General features: G+C 41.4%; 1 protein-coding gene across 1 annotated transcript; it reads right to left on the bottom strand.

Moving 5' to 3' along the window:
* Window positions 1–1,751: 1,751 nt before the first annotated feature.
* LOC126249168 (piggyBac transposable element-derived protein 2-like) lies at window positions 1,752–3,320 on the bottom strand. Its single transcript, XM_049950824.1, has one exon. The coding sequence runs from the start codon at window positions 3,318–3,320 to the stop codon at window positions 1,752–1,754; it is 1,569 nt and encodes a 522-aa protein (XP_049806781.1).
* Between the last annotated feature and the right edge of the window lie 16,660 nt (window positions 3,321–19,980).

Below are 19,980 nucleotides of genomic sequence, written 5' to 3'. Positions count from 1 at the left end.
AACGAAGTATGGTGTTAAACCTCCTGATAGGTGGTGTATTAAACGTTGGTATAAACAGTTTACAGAGAATGGGTGTTTGTGCAAAGGGAAAAGTTCTGGACGGCGAAGAATGAGTGATGAAAATGTAGCACGCATCCAGCAAGCATTTGTTCGCAGCCCAGGAAAATCGACTCGCAGAGCTAGCAGAGAGCTGCAAATTCCACAATCAACTGTATGGAGAGTCCTACGAAAAAGGTTAGTTATGAAACCTTATCGTCTGAAATTGGTTCAAGCACTGTCTGCAGCTGATAAGATTAAAAGAATCGATTTCTGTGATTTTACCCTTGCTCAAATGGAAACAGATGAATCTTTCGTTTCAAAGATTGTGTTTAGTGATGAAGCAACTTTCCACACTAACGGGAAAATCAACCGTCACAATGTCTGTATATGGGGCACTGAGAATCCGTGGGAAACAACTCAGTATGAACGTGACTCGCCTAAGGTGAACGTTTTCTGTGCCATTTCAGCCAATAAAGTTTTTGGTCCCTGTTTCTTCGAGGTGCTACTGTAACTGGACTACAGTATCTGGAGATGTTGGAGAATTGGCTGTTCCCTCAGCTCGAACAAGAAGCACAACAATTCATATTTCAGCAGGATGGAGCGCCACCACATTGGCACTTATCTGTCCGTAACTACCTGAACGTCAACTACCCGAGGCGATGGATCGGCCGCCAGGCAGATCGTGACAGAGCACTTCATCACTGGCCTCCAAGAAGCCCTGATCTTACCCCCTGCGATTTTTTCTTATGGGGGTATGTTAAGGATATGGTGTTTCGGCCACCTCTCCCAGCCACCATTCATGATTTGAAACGAGAAATAACAGCAGCTATCCAAACTGTTACGCCTGATATGCTACAGAGAGTGTAGAACGAGTTGGAGTATTGGGTTGATATTGCTCGTGTGTCTCGAGGGGGCCATATTGAACATCTCTGAACTTGTTTTTGAGTGAAAAAAAAACCTTTTTAAATACTCTTTGTAATGATGTATAACAGAAGGTTATATTATGTTTCTTTAATTAACCCTTAAATGCATGATTTTTTATTTCAAGCTGTAAAAATTACCATGTTTAGTTTATAGTGCCTACATTTCGAAAAAAATATTGAAAAATCTTTTAAATTAAATTAACAAAGCACTATTGTTGAAAATCGCTTTGTAGCTGATCAGCTACATTTTGAGTTAACACCTTACGAGCCACAATAAATGTGCTTATTTTGCTCCCTCAATTTTGACCAAATCTCTCGTAATTTAATTGTTGATTATGATTAAATACTTTGTATAGGAAGGGAAAAATCCTAAAATAATAAATAGGACATTAATGTTGTAAATATTGAGCATTTATTGTATATTTTATACACTTTTATATATGAACAATAAGGTATCTAGTTCCAACAGGTTTGTACCCAAGCATGTGATAATCACTTTACATGAAAAGTTTGGAAACAGTTCTTTTGTTTGTGCAAACACAATGCAACTGCACATTTATTACACTGAACCCAGGAAAATCCCTTGCATCCTGGCATTTTGCACCTCTGTCTCACTTGCAAGTACGAAGGCAGGTGACCTACTTGATCCAGCCTTACATCTTGTGGAGGTACGTGTGCTGTGGGCCCCTTTGTCTTCTTAGCTTGTATTTGGTTTTCGAGTTCATTACTTGGCCTTCCACATTTTGCTGAAGTTTGACCTGAGCGACACAAACAGTGAGCAATTTCCATTCAAAATTCGGAGAGTTTCATAGTTCTCCTAATCCCTTTGGTTTCTGCTACTCTCCTATACAACAGCCAGGAATTGACTACTCCCATGTCCAGGAGATGGTAAAACAATCTTATATACCATTTTCGACTTTTCACAAGAATTTTATGTCGACCCATTATGCTATCAAGAAGGTCAACACCTCCCATATGTTTATTGTAGAGCTTAATTATTTGTGGACAAGGTATTGTTATTCTTGACTTTGTTTTTTTGTCATACCTCCCTGCTTCATGAATAGGCTGCTGTCCAGCAAGTGTAGAAAGCAACATCACACTCTTGTTATCTTTCCACACTACATTTGATATGTCGACACCATCCACTGTTGCGACGCGCTCTACTGATGCACCTCGTGCCATTTTCTTCAGCTCAGCTTCTGAAGGGAGCTTGCAGTCTGGCACTCTGTTTCTTCTGACTGTCCCAAGTGAGTAAATTCCTTGTTTATGTAACCATACAAGCAGTGGCAGACTTGTGTAATAATTGTCACAGTACAGTTTGTGGTTCATATTTCTTGGTAGTATCCTACTGAGTCGAACTACAACATTTGCACTTGCTCCCAAGTCTTCCTCCCCAGTCACTCTTTTTTCTGGTTCATTTTCATCTCCAGTGAAAATCTCAAAATCGTAGGCATAACCAGATATGCCACTAATAACAAATAATTTGTATCCATATTTATGAGGCTTGTTTGGCATGTATTGTTTCAAATAACTTCTAGCCTTTGTTGAACATATCTGTTCATCAACAGAAACACACTCCTCAACAGGTATTGTTTGAAACCGAGATCTCATCAATTCTATTATGGGTCTTATCTTGAAGAGTCTATCATGACCTTTTTCACCCCTGGGTATCATTGCACTGTTGTCATTGAAGTGAAGAAACTTACGTATTTGCTCATACTGATTCACTGTCATTGTTGTCTTGATCAGATGAGCACCAGTAACTTCTCCCCAGTAATCCCTCGTATTAGGTACATGAACTATTGACATTACGAGACAGATGCCTATAAATTTTTTTATGTCATCACAGGATAAATCTATTGGTCTATCAGGATTACACTGCACACTGTATCTATGAGACTCTTCGACAATTAGATCAAACAATTTAGATGGAAATATATGTTTGAAGAATTGGTATGGAGTATTTAAGTTTATTACTTCTTCTGGTAACGAAGTATTGCCATGAAATTTTGACTGCAGTTCGGGAATAATCAACTGTTTATCTTTCCAAACCACACTCCTGCTGTTTTTGGTAATATTTTTGCTGCTGCATGGCAGTTTCAGAGCATTATCAGACAACTGTGACGTCGATTCCTTCATTATAACATCAGATTGTCTTGTTCCAGAAACATCTTCAGTCCTAATTACTGGTACTTGACTTTCTTCGTCACTACTGTCACTATCACAATCAACAGATTCTGGAGCAACATATGTCTCATCTTGAATGGAATCGTCAGAGAAACACTCAAGATCGTCATCACTGCTTAGTGGAATCTCTAACCATTCCATAAGCATTTCTTCTTGACTCTTTCGAGACATTTTTACGTCAGCGCCTGAAATGCAGTAAATGAAAAATGTAGCTGATAAGCTACATACACAAAAACAGGCCTCATTTCAAATCTATCGCAAAGACACTCGAATTAACTGTTTACACCATATCTACTTACGTTTTCAAAATGAAAAAGTAATTTTCAAACCCAGAAATCAGTGCACAAACACCAAAAACACACCTCAACTTTCTGCCAAAACACACACTTGGCAGTATGTCCACACAGCTCACTGTCGAACTGCTTCAGCTCGTCCTGCCATCTATGATCGCTATGAAGAACTACTAGAAACTGCAGCGGAGTGTATACACTTAGCTACATAACGAATTTGATCGAAAATGTTTCTCCATATGGAATAAATCGAAGAAATGAGGTCTGTAGCTTATCAGCTACAGTATGCATTAAAGGGTTAAATACACATTTTTAAAGTTGTGGTATTCTTTTTGAATCACCCTGTAAATTTCCTGGAGACCGAAAAGCTAATGTTTACGCATCAGCACGGCTTTAGAAAGCATCGCTCTTGTGAAACACAGCTTGATCTTTTCTCACATGGCCGGCCGGTGTGGCCAAGCGGTTAAAGGCGCTGCAGTCTGGAACCGCGTGGCCGCTACGGTCGCAGGTTCGAATCCTGCCTCGGGCATGGATGTGTGTGATGTACTTAGGTTAGTTAGGTTTAAGTAGTTCTAAGTTCTAGGGGACTGATGACCTTAGAAGTTAAGTCCCATAGTGCTCAGAGCCATTTGAACCATTTTTTTCTCACATGATATACTACGAACTATGGATGAAGGGTAACAGGTTGATTCCATATTTCTAGATTTCGGGCAAGCGTTCGACACGGTATCGCACTGAGAACAGTTAACGATGGTACGTGCGTAGGGAATAGGTTCCCAGACATGTGACTGGCTCGAAGACTTCTGAAGTAACAGAACCCAGAATGTTGTCCTCGACGGCGAGGAGTAGTCAGATGATTGGGTGTCACTTGCGCCACACTCCTATACCTCCCTAGGTCCACTGTTTCCGATGTGATAGTGAAGTGGAAACGTGAAGGGACACGTACAGCACAAAAGCGTACAGGCCGACCTCGTCTGTTGACTGACAGAGACCGCCGGTAGTTGAAGAGGGTCGTAATGTGTGATAGGCAGACATCTATCCAGACCATCACACAGGAATTCCAAACTGCATCAGGATCCACTGCAAGTACTATGATAGTAATCGGGAGGTGAGAAAACTGGAGTTCACGGTCGAGCGGCTGCTCATAAGCCACACATCACGCCGGTAAATGCCAAACGACGCCTCGCTCCGTGTAAGAAGCGTAAACATTGGACGACTGAACAGTGTAAAAACGTTGTGTGGAGAAGCGAATCACGGTGCACAATGTGGCGATCCGATGGCTGGGTGTGGGTATGGTGAATGCCCAGTGAGTGTTATCTGCCAGCGTGTGTAGTGCCAACAGTAAAATTCGGAGGCGGTGGTGTTATGGTGTGGTCGTGTCCTTCATGGAGGGGGCTTGCACTCCTTGTTGTTTTGCGTGGCACTATCACAGCACAGACCTACATTGATGTTTTGAGCACCTTCTTGCTTCTCACTGTTGAAGAGCAATTCGGGAATGGTAATTGCGTCTTTCGACACCATCAAGCACCTGTTCATAACGCACGGCCTGTGGCGGAGTGGTTACACGACAATAACATCCCTGTAATGGACTGACCTGCCAGAGTGCTGACCTGAATCCTATACAACACCTTTGGCAAGTTTTGAAACGCTGACTTCGTGCCTTGCCTCTCCGACCGACATCGATACCACTCCTCAGTGCAGCACTCCGTGAAGAATGGGCTACCATTCCCCAAGAAACCTTGCACCACCTGATTGAACGTATGCCTGCGAGAGTGGAAGCTGTCATCAAGGCTAAGGGTGGGCCAACACCATATTGAATTCCAGCATTACCGATGGAGGGCGCCACGAACGTGTGAGTCATTTTCAGCCGGGTGTCCGGATACTTTTGATCACATAGTGTATCTCCCTTATGAGAAGCTGCTCGACCACTTTACCGATTCTTCTTAATTCCCTGCGCACACTCATTATGCTAGGTGGCCTGCTGGTAACAATTTGAAAATCGCGAGTGATTTTCTCCAGTGATTTAATGCGATCTTTTACAATCCCCCTCCACAATGCTCCACGGTCCCTGCAAGTCAGTACATGAAGTCTACCTAGTCTTGGTTTAGCTGTGGTTGTTCCTACACGTTTACACTTCACTATCGCATCAACAACAGTCGACTCCGGTAGCTTTAGAAGGGCTGAAATATCGTTCATGGATTTTCTACTCAGATCACGTCCAGGTGCTAGTCCACGTTTGAAGTCACTGCGTGTCCTGACCGACCTATTCTGCTGTTGCTGTTTTTCTACTGACAAAAGAATACTCCCCGCCTCCGTTCATGCTGGTGGTCTGTCTCTCGTGACACATAGTGGTCAATTCAGCTTTACCCAGGGGTGTCCGGATAATTTTTTATCAGATAGTGTATATCCTCCGAATGATTATTAGCAGACGACGCATTTGCGTGCAGACAGCTGACGTCTGAAAGTTGTTACAAATTCAGAGAGATCTTAATTTTTTGTTAATGCCGAAATGTGCCAGCAGAAAGATGGCCTAGTCGTAGGCAGCTGGGTTGACACTTTACTTGCTGACATTTTCATGAACAACTTAGAATGTAACTTCCTTTAAAGTAAACACCCAGATAGTTATCAAAGTAATACATTATACAAGATGTGCATATGATGTAATAATATTACTTGATAGTATAACAGAAAAAATTAAGTGCCTTGCAAGACCAAGGAAAAAATGGGCTAGCCTTCACTGTTGAACATCAGACAGTTAAACGTTTCAATTTCCTGGATCTCTCCATAAGTAGCTCCAACAACAGACATGAAATTCAAGTATAAAGGAAACAAACATACGCAGATGTCACACTCAATAAAACCTCATGCCACCCAGATAATCACAATATGGCTTCATACAGTGAAATGCTCAACATAATGCACAAAATCTCATTAGAAACAGCTGACAAAACTTATGAACTAAACACTTTTGAAGCAAATGCTTAAAATAATGGCTACAGTCCAAACGTAATAGATGCGCTAAACAGTGAAATAAATTCTCACGTAACCAACCACAAAGACAAACCAATATTAAAAGCACTACATCACAGCCAACAGAAAAAATGCGAACAAGCCATTTTTAGGAAAACTGTCATATAAAGTAGCAAACCGTTCCCTAGGAACAACTTTCAGAATCAGTTTTTACACAAGTAACAAAATAATGGACAAACCATCCATAGTATTAAAAATAGCAGCAAATCATACACTTGATCAGGAATGTACAAACTTAACTGCAGTTCATCTTAGAAGATACACGTTGGCCAAACAGAAAGAAATTTCAAGGTACGTTTCCAGGAACGTATAGATGATCTTCGTTTAAGAAAATTACGCAAATCCACATGTCGCTGAAGAAGAACATCAAATGACAGTCATAAGTCACAACCCAAATGTATACTATCTGGCTAACAAAGGATAAAGAATGACCTTACCTGCAGAAATTGAAATTTATTCTTCTTATAAATGTGCATCTCCAAATGACATCCTAAATGACCAGAGTTACCGAACAAAATTTTTCCAAGGAATTTGAGTAATTTACCTACTCAACCACACGCTAAGTACAGTCGTGAAAAAACATAATCCAATATGAGCCCATCCAATGCATACAGAAATCCTACGTCAAACAAGCCAGTTTTTCTCCCTTCATTTTTTGTAAATGTCACTCCAACTGTGAGTTATATCACTACTTTTATATAAAATGTAGGAGATCATTTTATAATAATCAATACAGTTTGACTAACCAGCCAGTACAGTACTTGTTGAATAATCATATTAGCACTCAGGACATTCATGCTAAGTAATTTCAGTTTTTCAGTCATAGAGAAGCTTAAACTAGAAATAGTGCTTTCAGAACCTACAAGTAAAATATAACTTTGACCAGAGATATAACGTTTCGATATAAACAAAGATATTAGTCAGCAACATGGCCGATAATACGCTGTTTTTGTGCAAAATATAACCAAGAAAGTATTTGTGTCGCGATTATAAAGGCTAAAATCGGAACATCAACAAGCTGGATAGAAAGTAAGTACCTTTAACCAAGAATATATCGTAAATATCCCACTCCCGAAGTATAGTAGCTAAAACAAACTGTTAATTTTCACAAACCATCTGCAGCATCCAAATTGTTGTCGACGCTTTAACGATGTACAACTGAAGACTGAAATATGTATTACGCCACTTGAAGACGGGTGAAAGCCCAAAACGCGTATTAGCATAAATAATAGTACATAAAAAAGTGGCTGATTGCTGTGGGTATTAAAATAATTCAAATAAGTGCTGCGTGATTTATAACAGGTTTGTTTAGTAGTCAGCGTGATAGCGTTACGGGAACGTCATTCGAAATACAATGGAAAAAGCTACAGAAACTGCGTCCATCACAGACAGCATGACACTCAGAATTTCGGAAAACCGAGCTCTAAAACTGGTGAAGAAACATATTACCTACATGAATGGAACGGAAAGGAAAGGAAATGAACTTAGTTCAGCGCATACTCTCCATACCTACGTACAAATGAAGATGGAGCTGTACCTCATACACATTGTGTGACCCATCGATACTCGTCGAGTTGTATGCGTGCTGGGGTAGGCGTTAGGTAGTGTTCTGTAATCTTGGGCGGTGGGCGCTTAAAGAATGCGTGTTCGGCCGCCCCGGTGGGCGGTGTGACTTACGGGAAGCCCGGCTAGTGTGACACTGGATCCTGGTGCGCTCTATTACGGCCCCAGATCGCCGCTAATGTCCTCCTCGGAGGCCTGCACCTCAACAGCTAGCATTTCGTCCGCCTCCCACCGTCTGAGCTCTCAGAGAGGACTCCCACTGAAGACGGGACACAGAATTTTGATTTTACACTATCTTAAAGTCAAGGGATCGTAAGAGTGTCTCTCCATACATTTGGATTCCGTTGGCCCAAAGATGTAGTGTAGTCGCAATGGGCAAAACACTGAAACGTACTCGTATGCAGGTCCCAGTATGTCCAGGCTTTCTGCTGTATTCCTAGTTAATTCTGTTACTAGACTTTAATCCGTGAAAAGGAGGAATGTGAGCATAATTCACTTACCATAATACCGTAAAGATGAATGGCACCGATACTTGGCACAATTTATCCATACTGCAGTGTAATCGATTGAGATTTGCGACTGTTATACGAAATTTACAATATTTGTCATGTTTTCTGCCTCACTCACTCGTTACCTTCTTCTCTGTTATTGGAGGAAGAGTTCCTTGTAAACTAATAATTATCTGAACACCGCCTTCTTGCAAAACTCGGTGTTTATGTTTTATTCGCCAGACATGTCTCAGGGTTGTGTAATACCTTAAGTGCGTGTTTCCTTTCATTCTGAAAATCATACACGTAAACTACGCAGTAAGTAAAGGAGAATGGAAAAAATAAGTTTCTGTGCAAGTAGGAGGAGGCAGAAAGATATGATTTAACTTTCAGTCGTCTTAACAGCAGGAGGACGAGCTTTTAATGGCACAAGGATGGAGCGAGAAATCGATCCTTTCGAAGGAACCATCTTAGCAGTAGCATTAATCGCTTTAGAGAAATCACAGGAAACTTAAATCAGGCTCTCCTGACGGATGGGGATTTGTCTCTCAAGGTCCGTGACCGCCATGTCACATTGCCCCATTAACATAAATCATGATTAGTAATTTTCCAAATTAGAAAAGTAATCATGAGTTATAACATATAGTTACATGTGGAAAAGTTCGACAATGCGTGTAGAACAACTTATGTCTTAGAGATACAAAAAAATTTAAAAAATGCGACTACTATTATGTGATGTAGGTGAGAAAAACAGTGAAAAGTTATCCGAGAACTTGGAATTCTGAGGGTATGCTAAGTTGTGATGAATGAGTGCTAACTCGAACTGCGCTGTGGGCTGCCACTGGTTTCACAGCGACCGCAGATAACCGCCATCAGCAGCTTTGATATTATCACGTCTCTTTGTTGTTTTGTGCAGCGGCGGAACTGATTACTTCGCACTTCCGGCGCCACAGAGGCCAAAAGTTTCACTTTCGAAAGTCAATATCGCTCTTCTGGGAAATAATCAGCTGTTGTTAGACATAATTTACTCCCTTTGACATAACTACAGACCGTAAGTTAAAATGAAAATGCCTATATTGTATTACCATTTTCACTCCATAAAACTGAACAACGAAACACGAAACAAAAACATTTTCCCCCGCCCTAAGCAGAGACTTTTCTTCTCGTTCAAAAGAGAAAATTACTTTCTTTTGCGATGAGGCTACACAATGGCTCTCAGAATTTAGTAGGCTTTCGGCTGAAGTTTTGTAAACCACTTTTCTGAACAAAACATGTTACAGTACTTCAGTCGTTTGCCACAGGGACATATATAGAGCACGTAAGTAGCCAACAAGTTTCTGTTCCGGAACAGCGAGTGTGAGCATCGTTCCACCACTGCAATCGGTGCAGCGTAGTGCTGCTCTTTCAGCCGCCGAAGTATCACTGCGTTAAGACATCTTTCCATTTTTCACACTTGACTAGCAGCCAGTTATCTAGCTTCTCTTGAAACAAATTTATAACAGAACGTACAGTTCACTATTACCAAAAGTTTTCAATACTGTAGTAACAACATAATCTAACAGCTCAGAAATGTAGGCTTATTTGTTAAGGGTACATAATCGAAAAGACTTCTGAGCATGTGGAAGGCTCGTGTACAAAGAATAATCTAACGACTTGAACCGCGCTCAGTTTTTGTCGATCGTGTTGGTTTGACACTCCATGGTCCCACCGGTTCAGGTAGATGTCAGACAGTTTGGTCGACAAACGCACTGATGATACCTTCTCCAACATCGTCTGGAGTTAAATCGGGTTCTGTTCGTTATCATTCAGATGTCATCATGTAACAGAGACCTTAAGTATGACTGCCGTAGAAGGAGCGTGCTTTCATCATACAGTTCGGACTGCTGAACGGACAGGCCTTGTCGCAGTGGACTGCAGTTTACCTCTTCTCCGTTATTCGGTAACGATATGTGTCTGACACTTCTGAATAGACGGATGTTTCTAGTACGCAAAAGGACTTTACTGTAAGTCTAATGTACGGAGGAGCAGCTGCGAGGATACCATCGGAGACAGTTACTTTTAAAGACCAAAGCAAGAAGTAGCATACAAACAGAAGAGCGGAACATCCACTGAATTTGCATGCAACTGTAGCCAGCCAAAGCAACCATCCAGCTCATCGCAAAGGTTCTTCTCTTGTGGTCTTCGGTCCTGAGACTGGTTTGATGCAGCCCTCCATGCTACGCTATCCTGTGCAAGCTTCTTCATCTCCCAGTACCTACTGCAACCTACATCCTTCTGAATATGCTTAGTGTATTCATCTATTGGTCTCCCTCTACGATTTTTACCCTCCACGCTGCCCTCCAATACTAAATTGGTGATCCCTTGATGCCTCAGAACATGTTCTACCAACCGATCCCTTCTTCTAGTCAAATTGTGCCACAAACTTCTCTTCTCCCCAATCCTATTCAGTACTTCCTCATTAGTTATGTGATCTACCCATCTAATCATAAGCATTCTTCTGTAGCACCACATTTCGAAAGCTTCTATTCTATTCTTGTCCGCCGGCCGGTGTGGCCGAGCGGTTCTAGGCGCTACAGTCTGGAACCGCGCGACCGTTACGGTCGCAGGTTCGAATCCTCCCTCGGGCATGGATGTGTGTGATGTCCTTAGGTTAGTTAGGTTTAAGTAGTTCTAAGTTCTAGGGGACTGATGACCACAGCAGTTAAGTCCCATAGTGCTCAGGGCCATTTGAACCATCTTCTTGTCCAAACTATTTATCGTCCATGTTTCATTTCCATACATGGCTACACTCCATACAAATACTTTCAGAAACGACTTCCTGACACTTAAATCTATAATCGATGTTAACAAATTTCTCTTCTTCAGAAATGCTTTCCTTGACATTGCCAGTCTACATTTTATATCCTCTCTACTTCGACCATCATCAGTTATTTTGCTCCCCAAATAGCAAAACTCCTTTACTACTTTAAGTGTCTCATTTTTTAATCTAATTCCTTCAGCATCACCCGTCTTAATTCGACTACATTCCATTATCCTCGTTTTGCTTTTGTTGATGTTCATCTTATACCCTCCTTTCAAGACACTGTCCATTCCGTTCAACTGCTCTTCCAAGTCCTTTACTGTCTCTGACAGAATTACAATGTCATCGGCGAACCTCAAAGCTTTTATTTCTTCTCAATGGATTTTAATACCTACTCCGAATTTTTCTTTTGTTTCCTTCACTGCTTGCTCAATATAGAGATTGAATAACATCGGGGAGAGGCTACAACCCTGTCTCACTCCCTTCCCAACCACTGCTTCCCTTTCATGTCCCTCGACTCTTATAACTGCCATCTGGTTTCTGTACAAATTGTAAATAGCTCTTCGCTCCCTGTATTTTACCCCTGCCACCTTCAGAATTTGAAAGAGAGTATTCCAGTCAACATTGTCAAAAGCTTTCTCTAAGTCTACAAATGCTAGAAACGTAGGTTTGCCTTTTCTTAATCTAGCTTCTAAGATAAGTCGTAGGGTCAGTATTGCCTCACGTGTTCCAACATTTCTACGGAATCCAAACTGATCTTCCCCGAGGTCGACTTCTATCAGTTTTTCCATTCGTCTGTAAAGAATTCGCGTTAGTATTTTGCAGCCGTGACTTATTAAACTGATAGTTCGGTAATTTTCACATCTGTCAACACCTGCTTTCTTTGGGATTGGAATTATTATATTCTTCTTGAGGTCTGAAGGTATTTCGCCTGTCTCATACATCTTGCTCACCAGATGGTAGAGTTTTGTCAGGACTGGTTCTCCCAAGGCTGTCAGTAGTTCTAATGGAATGTTGTCTGCTCCCGGGGCCTTGTTTCGACTCAGGTCTTTCAGTGCTCTGTCAAACTCTTCACGCAGTATCATATCTCCCAATTCATCTTCATCTACATCCCTTTCCATTTCCATAATATTGTCCTCAAGTACATCGCCCTTGTATAGACCCTCTATATACTCCTTCCACCTTTCTGCTTTCCCTTCTTTCCTTAGAACTGGGTTTCCATCTGAGCTCTTGATATTCATACAAGTCGTTCTCTTTTCTCCAAAGGTCTCTTTAATATTCCTGTAGGCAGTATCTATCTTACCCCTAGTGAGATAAGCCTCTACATCCTTATATTTGTCCTCTAGCCATCCCTGCTTAGCCAGTTTGCACTTCCTGTTGATGTCATTTTTGAGACGTTTGTATTCGTTTTTGCCTGCTTCATTTACTGCATTTTTTATATTTTCTCCATTCATCAATTAAATTCAATATTTCTTCTGTTACCCAAGTGTTTCTACTAGCCCTCGTCTTTTTACCTACTTGATCCTCTGCTGCCTTAACTACTTCATCCCTCAAAGCTACCCATTCTTCTTCTACTGTATTCCTTACCCCCCTCCTTGTCAATTGTTCCCTTATGCTCTCCCTGAAACTCTGTACAACCCCTGCTTTAGTCAGTTTATCCAGGTCCCATCTCCTTAAATTACCACCTTTTTGTAGTTTCTTCAATTTTAATCTACAGTTCATAACCAATAGATTGTGGTCAGAGTCCACATCTGCCCCTGTAAATGTCTTACAATTTAAAACCTGGTTCCTAAATCTCTGTCTTACCATTATATAATATATCTGAAACCTGTCAGTATCTCCAGGCTTCTTCCATGTATACAACCTTCTTTTATGATTCTTGAACCAAGTGTTAGCTATGATTAAGCTGTGCTCTGTGCAATATTCTACCAGACGGCTTCCTCTTTCATTCCTTAGCCCCAATCCATATTCACCTATTACGTTTCCTTCTCTCCCTTTTCCTACTGACGAATTCCAGTCACCCATGACTATTATATTTTCGTCTCCCTTCGTTATCTGAATAATTTTTTTTTTAATTTCATCTAACATTTCTTCAATTTCTTCGTGATATGCAGAGCTAGTCGGCATATAAACTTGTACTACTGTGGTAGGCGTGGGCTTCGTATCTATCTTGGCCACAATAATGCGTTCACCATGCTGTTTGTAGTAGCTTACCCGCATTCCTATTTTTCTATTCATTATTAAACCTACTCCTGCATTACCCCTATTTCATTTTGTGTTTATAACCCCGTAGTCACCTGACCAGAAGTCTTGTTCCCCCTGCTACCGAACTTCACTAATTCCCACTATATGTAACTTTAACCTATCCATTTACCTTTTTAAATTTTCTAGCCTACCTGCCCGATTAAGGGATCTGACATTCCACGCTCCGATCCGTAGAACGCCAGTTTTCTTTCTCCTGATAATGACATCCTCTTGAGTAGTCCCCGCCCGGAGATCCGAATGGGGGACTATTTTACCTCCGGAATATTTTACCCAAGAGGACGCCATCATCATTTAACCATACAGTAAAGCTCCATGCTCTCGGGAAAAATTACGGCTGTAGTTCCCTTTTGCTTTCAGCCGTTCGCAGTACCAGCACAGCAAGGCCGTTTTGGTTAGTGTTACAAGGCCAGATCAGTCAGTCATCCAGACTGTTGCCCCTGTGACAACTGAAAAGGCTGCTGCCCCTCTTCAGGAACCACACGTTTGTCTGGCCTCTCAACAGATACCCCTCCGTTGTGGTTGTACCTACGTTACGGCTATCTGTATCGCTGAGACACGCAAGCCTCGCCACCAACGGCAAGGTCCATGGTTCATCGCAAAGGAAGCCGACAATAATCCAATTCGACGAACATGCGGAGCCAACAGTAACCAGAAAAATTATGGGAGAATTCAAAAAGTAAGTTACACATTATGGTGTAGGACCACGGAACTGTTATTGAATTCTGCACTGAATATCAAAGTGATACACATATATGGCTATATTTTTCAACATAGTCACAAGTCTATTTAAACGGCGGTCGAAAGGTTCTACTGATCGTTCAGTTCCTCGACAACAGATATGCTGTTCTTGGTCACGGAGCCATTCGAGAACTACTGTGTGAACGTGCTTATCGCTGGAAAACCTCTTTTCCCCAGATGTTCTTCCAGCTTACCGAAAAGATGGAAAATCACGTGTTGCAAGATCTGGGCTTTCCGATCGTCATCATCCACGCCAGTACGGCCTAAGTCAGATTGTTGGAATCATTTCACTACGGCTGGACGTGGCACTTCATTTTGTACATATGCCGCCAGAATTTCAGAGTGAATCTGTGTGCAATTTAGACGTATTGCCCACAAGAATAGTACTGTCACGCGCAGTTCAAATTTGGAGCACGTTACAATTGTCGTGCCATTTCGTAACCACACTGTCATCCACCCGTTACCCTTACCGCAGCAGAACATGTAATGTACGCCCCCCCCCCCTTCCCCCACCTCCCCAACCACCAAACTTACGAATCTACACTAGAGGTTGGGTGGTCTGAAATAGGACTCGCAATCTGTCATGTCATGTCTATGAACTATTGTACGACACCTACCAAATTACGTTGTGAAATATCTGCGCTGGTAGATGGAACAAATAGAAATTGTTTACCTATTCTTCTCCCACGTAATGCGAATTGCGATCAAAAAGTAATGGGAAGTTTTTAATTTCACGGGATTTATACATCCGATTTTCAATTTTTTTTCTCTTGTTGGTACACATTTTACTGATGTACGTTAGCATTTTCAGCTCTTCTGAATATTTATTTTAGTGTTGACAGTCGAAAAGGTTATGCGTGTTTTCCAGTGCTCCGCGAATTTTTACTTTCGAGAAAGATGAATCAAAGAATTTGCATTACATTTTGCTTAAAAAAAAAAACGAATAAAGTGCTGGGGGTAAGACAAGAATTTACGAGTGGTATAAAAGTTTCAAAGAGGGCCGAGAAGACGCTAAAGACGACCATCCCCCTGGACGCCCTACCACATCGGTTACTGACGAAAATGTGGAAGAAGTAAAGAAAATGGTTCTGTAAAATCACCGAATCACCATCAGAGAGGTTCCTGATAAAGTCAGCACATCCTTTGGCTCATGCCAAGCAATTTGTTCTGATGTTTTGGGCATGAAACGTGTAGCTGCTAGGTCTGTTTCGGAATTGTTGAATTTCGACCAAAAACGACGTCGTGTAGACATCGCTCAGGAGTTGCTGAATGCAGTTGACAACGATCCAGAGCTTCTAAAGAAGGTTATAACAGGTGACGAAACATTGGTATAAGGGTATGATGTCGAACCCAAGACCCAACCGTACCAATGGAAACTGCCTGAAGAACCAAGACCGACAATAATTCGACAGATTCGATCACATGCGAAGGTTCTTCTCACTGTTTTCTTCGATTACAGTGGGATAGTGCATCATGAGTTCCTGCCTTGTGGTGGTACGTTCAATAAGGAATACTACCTGGAAGTTAAGCGTCGTTTGCGTGAAGCAGTCCGAAGGATTGTGGCAAAACCACTTGTGGAAATTTCATCATGATAATGCTCTCGTTTGCACCTTAATGCTTGTTTGTGATTTGTGGCAAAAAACACAACCGTTACGTTGCCTCAGCAACCTTATTGGTCGGAAATGTCTCCCTGCGACTTTTTTTTCCCGAGGCTCAAGAGAACCATGAAAGGGCGTCGTTTTGATACCATTGACGAGATAAAAACAGAATCGCTGAAGAAGCTGAACACCATAACGAAAAGTTCCAGAAGTGCTTCCAAGATTGGAGAGAGCGCTGGGACAAGTGTGCTATATCCAAGGGAATTACTTTGAAGGAGATATAATTGATATTGATGAATAAATAAAGATTCTGTAAGTAAAACAAAAATTGCCGTTAGTTTTTGTTCATACCTCGTTTGCGTCCTTTATGTGGTCTGTGGTACTTTAAGCACGCAAGGGACATTTGTGACGTAAATGGCTCTGAGCACTATGGGACTCAACTGCTGAGGTCATTAGTCCCCTAGAACTTAGAACTAGTTAAACCTAACTAACCTAAGGACATGACAAACATCCATGCCCGAGGCAGGATTCGAACCTGCGACCGTAGCGGTCTTGTGGTTCCAGACTGCAGCGCCTTTAACCGCACGGCCACTTCGGCCGGCCCGTTTGTGACGTAAAAAGACAGGATTTGATAATAAGCAGAACATACGTCTAGACTTAGATTCATAGGGACCAGAGAAGAAAAACATTTACAAAACTGAATTATTTATTTGCTGTGAAATAAAACAACAAAATACAAAAATAAAGGCAGTCTGTTCGAAAGTACATATCTTTCCGTATCTGCAAAATCAAAATCAGCTGCTGTGAAGCACTGCTCCACGGCGTGCAGAGTAACATGTTTGGATTTTGTTTGGCAGGCTGTCCGCAAGGTGGCCGAGATGTTGCTGTCCAGCATTTCGAAGGCTGCCATCCTGGGGTCGTCCAGCTTGTGAGGGGGTTTCTTGCTATGGCGCACGGAATATTCTGAGTGGTCTCAAGCGTTCTCATTCAGGTTCATGTCGGCAGATCCCACAGGTCAGTCCGTTCGTTTGCATCGTGCCTCCTGGAGGAAGATTTTCACGAGTTGGGGGGGGGGGGGGATATGCTCACGCATTATAGTGTTGAAAGACGAACTAATTGCCCAAATGTTGACTGTGGGCCTGGACAGTAGGTTTGCGAATCCTGTGCCGTTGCTACGTAGCCAGTACTTTTCCATCAAACAAGCCACGATAACAGTTATCCAAATCGACATTTAAAATCATCTGTGTCGATTAAATATTAAACTGCAAAAGTTCGTCCCTTTTGTATTAGTTTTTATAACACTCCATCATTCACTTGTTATATTTCCAAGTGACAATGTAACATGTAGCTACATGAAATTAAAAGTTCTTACATACAACGAAACAAGAATAAAAATACCTATAATTATTAGTTAATTATTATTCAATGAACTGTGGGTGAACCGCGATCAACAGGGACTTACATGCTTTGAGCGAAAATAAGGATAATTTAAAAAGGACGACTGATTGCTGCAATCTATAATTTACAAGTCAATATAACAGTCGCTGAGTGCAACCACTTTGCGAATGGAAGGGAAGGTAACCTGATGAATTAGTGAATTAATTGTCCTATGGGTCAATTACAAAATATATCGTAATAGCGTAGAATTAATCAGTTTCCAGACCATTAAGTGAATTTCTATCTCTCTCTCTCTCTTTTTTTTTGTGGCTGTATGCTGACCATTCACAGATCAGACCACATAGTAGAAAAAAAAAATTTGTTTAATAACAGAAATAATACTAGTAAAAAACATGACATTCTAAATAAAAACAATATCAATAGCTTGGTTGGAATGTTCCTTTTTTCTCTCTTTTTTCACTTTAATTCAAGTTTATTGCCGGCCAGGGTGGTCGAGCGGCTCTAGGCGCTACAGTCTGGAACCGCGCGACCGCTACGGTCGCAGGTTCGAGTCCTACCACCGGCATGGATGTGTGTGATGTCCTTAGGTTAGTTAGGTTCAAGTAGTTCTAAGTTATAGGGGAATGATGACCTCAGAAGTTAAGTCCCATAGTGCTCAGAGCCATTTGAAACATTTTTCAAGTTTATTTATCCTACGTCGCAGGCATTTTATAGAACCATGTAAGTAGTCAAAGATTTTGATAGTAGGCACTGTGGGCTTAAGCCAGTTCTAATTAAGAATAACATAGATTATTATTTCTTCTTGTGTTGTAATTATGGTAATACTCACGCGCTATTCAAAGTACTGAATTACAGGCTATCCTTAACGGACTCCTTGAGTTTCTCTCCTCGCGAGCCATCAAGTAGTCAGTATGTGCCAGTGTACCTCGAACAGCATCATAATTCATAATCTGTTGTCGTCTTTGTCAAAATGTGTGACATTCTTTTCTGAACAAAGCCACCTACTAGAGTGCCATGTAGATCGACTTCTGTCAGAGCTGCTTTCCTATTCTGGCGAAGAATGCGGTAAATCAATTTAACCGTTCATAGCGTGCCACAGAAAATGCCTTTATCGTCCGCATCCACAGCCCTGTCATTGCCGAGAGACGCCACGTATTTTCGTTACGTATTTACACCACTTGCCTCAGACGTCGGTTCCGCGACAGAGTGTTTTGTTAGTCACGCAAAGCGTTTTTTCCGTCGTCTGTTACGCAGGTGATGGGACGTTCCACACGCGCTTCACTTGTTCTTTTTTTTTTCCGTACACGAATGAACATTTCAGTTCTACTTTCTGCCTAGTATTACAACTAGCTTGTTCATTTATCATAATTAAAATTTTTATAATATGAATACCCTTACACCATGATAAACGTTGCAAGTGAATGACAATCATGTTCAGGAGGTGTTGAGATACTTCTTTGTGCAAGTGCTATTCGGAAAGCAAGGAACGATCGGTCACGAAATGGAAACCACAGTGAAAATCCTATGAAGCTTTACACGGATGTGTTGCGAAATGTCTATAGTATATCCGTAGATAGCGTCACGTCGCTATTCTCAGTTCTGAGCGCATTGTGAGCACGTAGAGATGCCTAGAAAATAGTGTCTCCACTGAGAGATTTCGCCTGATTTCATACTACCCGACATACGTAACTGTCATGAGGTTCCTTACTCATGACGGCCGAACACTGCAAGGGCAATGAGGATGCTCCTGCAGCGTGTTCGATGCGAAGTGTTTGATCACCCACCATACAGCCAGGAATTGGCTTCCTCCGATTTTCATCTCTGCTCATCTGAACCACTGCCTATGAAGACATTTTGGCAAAGACAACGAGCTTCAGTACTGAGTAGAAAATTGTCGGAAAACACAGGAGGCTGCCTTCTATGACGAGGGTATTGGAAAGTTGGTACAACGCTACGCTAGATTTCTAAGTCGGAGCAGCTACTATGTAGGGAAGTAACTGGAAGGTGTAGCTAACTGTTGCGAATAAAACAGTATTGATTTTCACTGTGGTTTCCATTTCAAAACAGTTTTGGTTTTCACTGTGGTTTCCATTTCGTGATCGATCGGTCCTTATTTTCCAAAAAGCCCCCTTATATTTCTAGTATTCTGTTATTTCTTCCATCTGACTTAATTATTTGAGGACTGGATAAGTGAGAATCACTATTTCACTCATTACGATGTTATTTTAGAATTTGAATTATATACGCAATGTTTTCTCATTGGTTCTCAATCGGTTGATGCTTGGAGAAGATTTTGTTGTCGTATTATGCTAGAATTACTGGTACAGCTTTAAACTAAAGATGTATCTACTTGTAGCTAAGCATTTTAGTGTCTCAGGGTACGCACTAAGTAACGAAGTGCACTTATTTAAACGCTGGATTCGAATTTGGAAGGAGCGGTTTTCAAATCCTCATCCAGCCTTTGCATTTTGTTCTGCTTAACATTCCATGAACACTGGCCTTCGAAATAATTCTCTGACTGAGAAATTACTCGTCATTTAATTAATTCGGCGTCGATGGGACGTTTTCCTCTAACCATTCTCCAGTACATACAGTATTCTTTGGCAATACAGTACTTCCCTTTGATAATACGTTAGTTTCCTTTGGTAATATATTACTTTC

The sequence above is a fragment of the Schistocerca nitens genome, chromosome 3 (assembly GCF_023898315.1).
Source record: "Schistocerca nitens isolate TAMUIC-IGC-003100 chromosome 3, iqSchNite1.1, whole genome shotgun sequence".
Lineage (NCBI taxonomy): Eukaryota > Metazoa > Arthropoda > Insecta > Orthoptera > Acrididae > Schistocerca > Schistocerca nitens.
The sequence above is the reverse complement of the archived record's forward strand: the minus strand, read 5'-3'. Positions and strand labels throughout refer to the sequence as shown.